The 2,656-nt window shown below is 49.8% G+C and overlaps 1 protein-coding gene across 1 annotated transcript in view; it reads left to right on the top strand.

Moving 5' to 3' along the window:
* Nucleotides 1–1,752: 1,752 nt before the first annotated feature.
* H310_09796 (hypothetical protein) overlaps nt 1,753–2,656 on the top strand; it is a gene marked incomplete at both ends in the record, with an annotated part of 1,216 nt that continues 312 nt past the window's right edge. The window contains one exon of the mRNA XM_008875958.1: nt 1,753–2,551. Within this exon, the coding sequence (XP_008874180.1) occupies nt 1,753–2,551 (799 nt within the window). The remainder of the gene's footprint in view (nt 2,552–2,656) is intronic.

Below are 2,656 nucleotides of genomic sequence, written 5' to 3' on the forward strand. Positions count from 1 at the left end.
ACATCACTTTGCCAATGTATCTCTTGCTTTGAGTCGTGTCATACTCAAGTTCTTCACCATCAACGAGGTAAACTCGTGATTTTACACGCTTCATAAAAAACCACTTTTCGTCGATGTGGACAACATCAAACATGCCATCGTACACAACGTCTTGGCGCACTTTTTTGTGGATAGACATGCAAAACTCGACACGGGCATTGCATTGGACTTCGGACAGTGTTGGTTTCACATTCATGGTTTTGCGGATGAGCCCTCCACTTTTGATCAAACGCAACAAGCGCGTTCGGGGAACACCAGTAGCGAATGCAATGGAGCGCAGCTCGGACCTCTTCTCTTGCAGTAATGCTCGGATCTTGTCGAGCACGGTCGAGCACGTGGCGACTTTCAACGACGTGTACTTCCTCGCATTGGTGTTGCCAAAGTGTCCGCTTGACAGATTCACGTTCATGCCACTCTGCGCACCACGGCACTTTTTCCACACACGGTGCACGGCCCTCGATGAGCAGCCATACTTTTCGGCCAGCATTTCAACACACCCGTTGGAGATCGTCGCTGTTTTGGCTCTCCCAAGGAGCTCCATTGCCATTTGCTGTCGTTCCTTTGGTTTAAGGTGGCGGCGACCATTGACCAGAGCGGGATCATTTTCACGGTCACTTGAAAGGTGTGAAACAGGCATGACTTTGAAATGCAAAATGTCAGCCACTACTTCGACTACGGTAGATTGTCAAGGACCAGTCGTTAGTGCTCGAGATTATCTTCCACTCACATGAATATTCTTCTCTCATTCGCTCTAATTTGCTTTTTTTACACCAATCCCGATTTACTGACATTTCGTTTGGACCAGAGTAGTAAATGTATTCACCAAATCTGTATATCAGTGTGATGGGTGAGAAATTTGCATTATACTTAGGGGGGGGGGTGAGTTTCCAATCAGTGTGATGGGGTGGCGAAGACATCACAACATGGCCCGTTGCTGGTACTATGGTCACAACAATTGGCGCAACCTTCTCCAAATTGTGCTTCAATAGACGCCGCCACACGCAAATCTTGGCCTCGGACGCATCGAGTAGGATTGATTCCCCATCAACATTGTGATTCTTCAAATTCAGGTCTTTTGCCACGGCCCCGTCCTCGTGAATTGACTCCCAGACGCGAGAACCCACCGCTCTCGTAGATGATGGAATGTGGACTAATTGGGAACATCTTGGATTCGTTCTGTTCGATGGCACCACTGGCAACCTCAGTACGTGATGAAACGAATCGGTACGATTTCTCCATTCGCGTGGACAGCAAGGACTGCCGACATGGGATACAAGTATTGCCTCAGTTGACTATCTTCGAACTTCCACCTGCAACAGACCAAATTACATCATGAGACATTGAAATAGCCCTGATTCATCTACACTACACAATGGATTTTTTCGTTGGAACGACGGCTCAAACTCTTGCGTCGACCCATTTTTCAAGTTGATTGACTATTTTATGTATGCTCTGCGAACAAGTCGCTTTTGTTGGCCTATGTCATCCTCAGCGTCATCATTTGACAGTCCTATCACTCTGGAAGCTGTACAACTTGAAGAACTTGGATCATTTCGAATTTGAAACGTTTCTAGTTGTTTCAAACGTGAGGGGAAATCAGCATTTTGAAGTCAAGATGGTTCAAGCCCGTTTTGAAAACACGACTCCCAAAATAGCCATCACGTGCCGCCAAGGGACGATTCATTCTTCTAGTGGTTTGCTCCTGTTGCACGCATGGAAAAAGTGCACCCTTCAACAACTCCTGAAGTGCCGCCGCAGCCGGCTACTTCCAGGAGTCGCCCAGGCTGGTGCGGCCGGCGCTTTTTACTCGGCTTGGTGCTGTTCATGCACGTTACCGTGTGCCTGTATTTGACCATGTGGATCGTCGTCACTCTCTTCGCCCGAGGAGTCGACGTTGCCGTGGCGAATGCGTACTCGCCCATCACAGTGATGGGTTCGTATGCCGTGCTAATTGCGCTCAACGCATATGCTGTGATGGCGGCACTCTTCCCCAAGAGGATACCCTCAATATCTCTTCCGTCGACGGAGCGGATCACGGCTTGGTCATCGGGATTGTTAGACAAAGTGGCAAAGCCCCAACACCCACCCACGTTTTCCCCCTCTGTGCAGTCCATCCTGATGACCGAAGAAGTCCAAGACTGTATCATCATTGCATTCAACCTGGTTCAGGTTGGATGCCAGAGCTTCCAAGCGTTCGCCATGTTCCAAACGTTGGTCGAGCCGGTCAAAGTCATCTCGTACGGTCTCGTGGTGGTATTATACAGCTTTGCATCGCCGCTTCTATTGTTCATTCGAAGCGTGGGAACCAAGTCGGCAGTCCTCAATCTGGCGGACGCAATTGTGTGTTTCATCTTGTCGACCGGCCACCCCCTATTCTCCCTCATCATTACCGTCTTTCACTACTTGGTGCTGGAGCCCACGTTGGCCCAAGACAACCTCTGGGCTACGCGATCGACCCTTCTTACACGGCTCCTTGTTCCGTCGTCTGCCTTTGACATGCTTTGCAAACTCGGTATGCATCTTGGCACGTTCATCTCACTGCGACTGTCCCAGTCGTCGCTGCAGATGCTCAAAGCGACAGCTTATCGCCCCCCTCAGGCACCGAGTGCCCGTGGAC

The sequence above is a fragment of the Aphanomyces invadans genome (assembly GCF_000520115.1).
Source record: "Aphanomyces invadans strain NJM9701 unplaced genomic scaffold supercont1.23, whole genome shotgun sequence".
NCBI lineage: Eukaryota > Oomycota > Saprolegniomycetes > Saprolegniales > Verrucalvaceae > Aphanomyces > Aphanomyces invadans.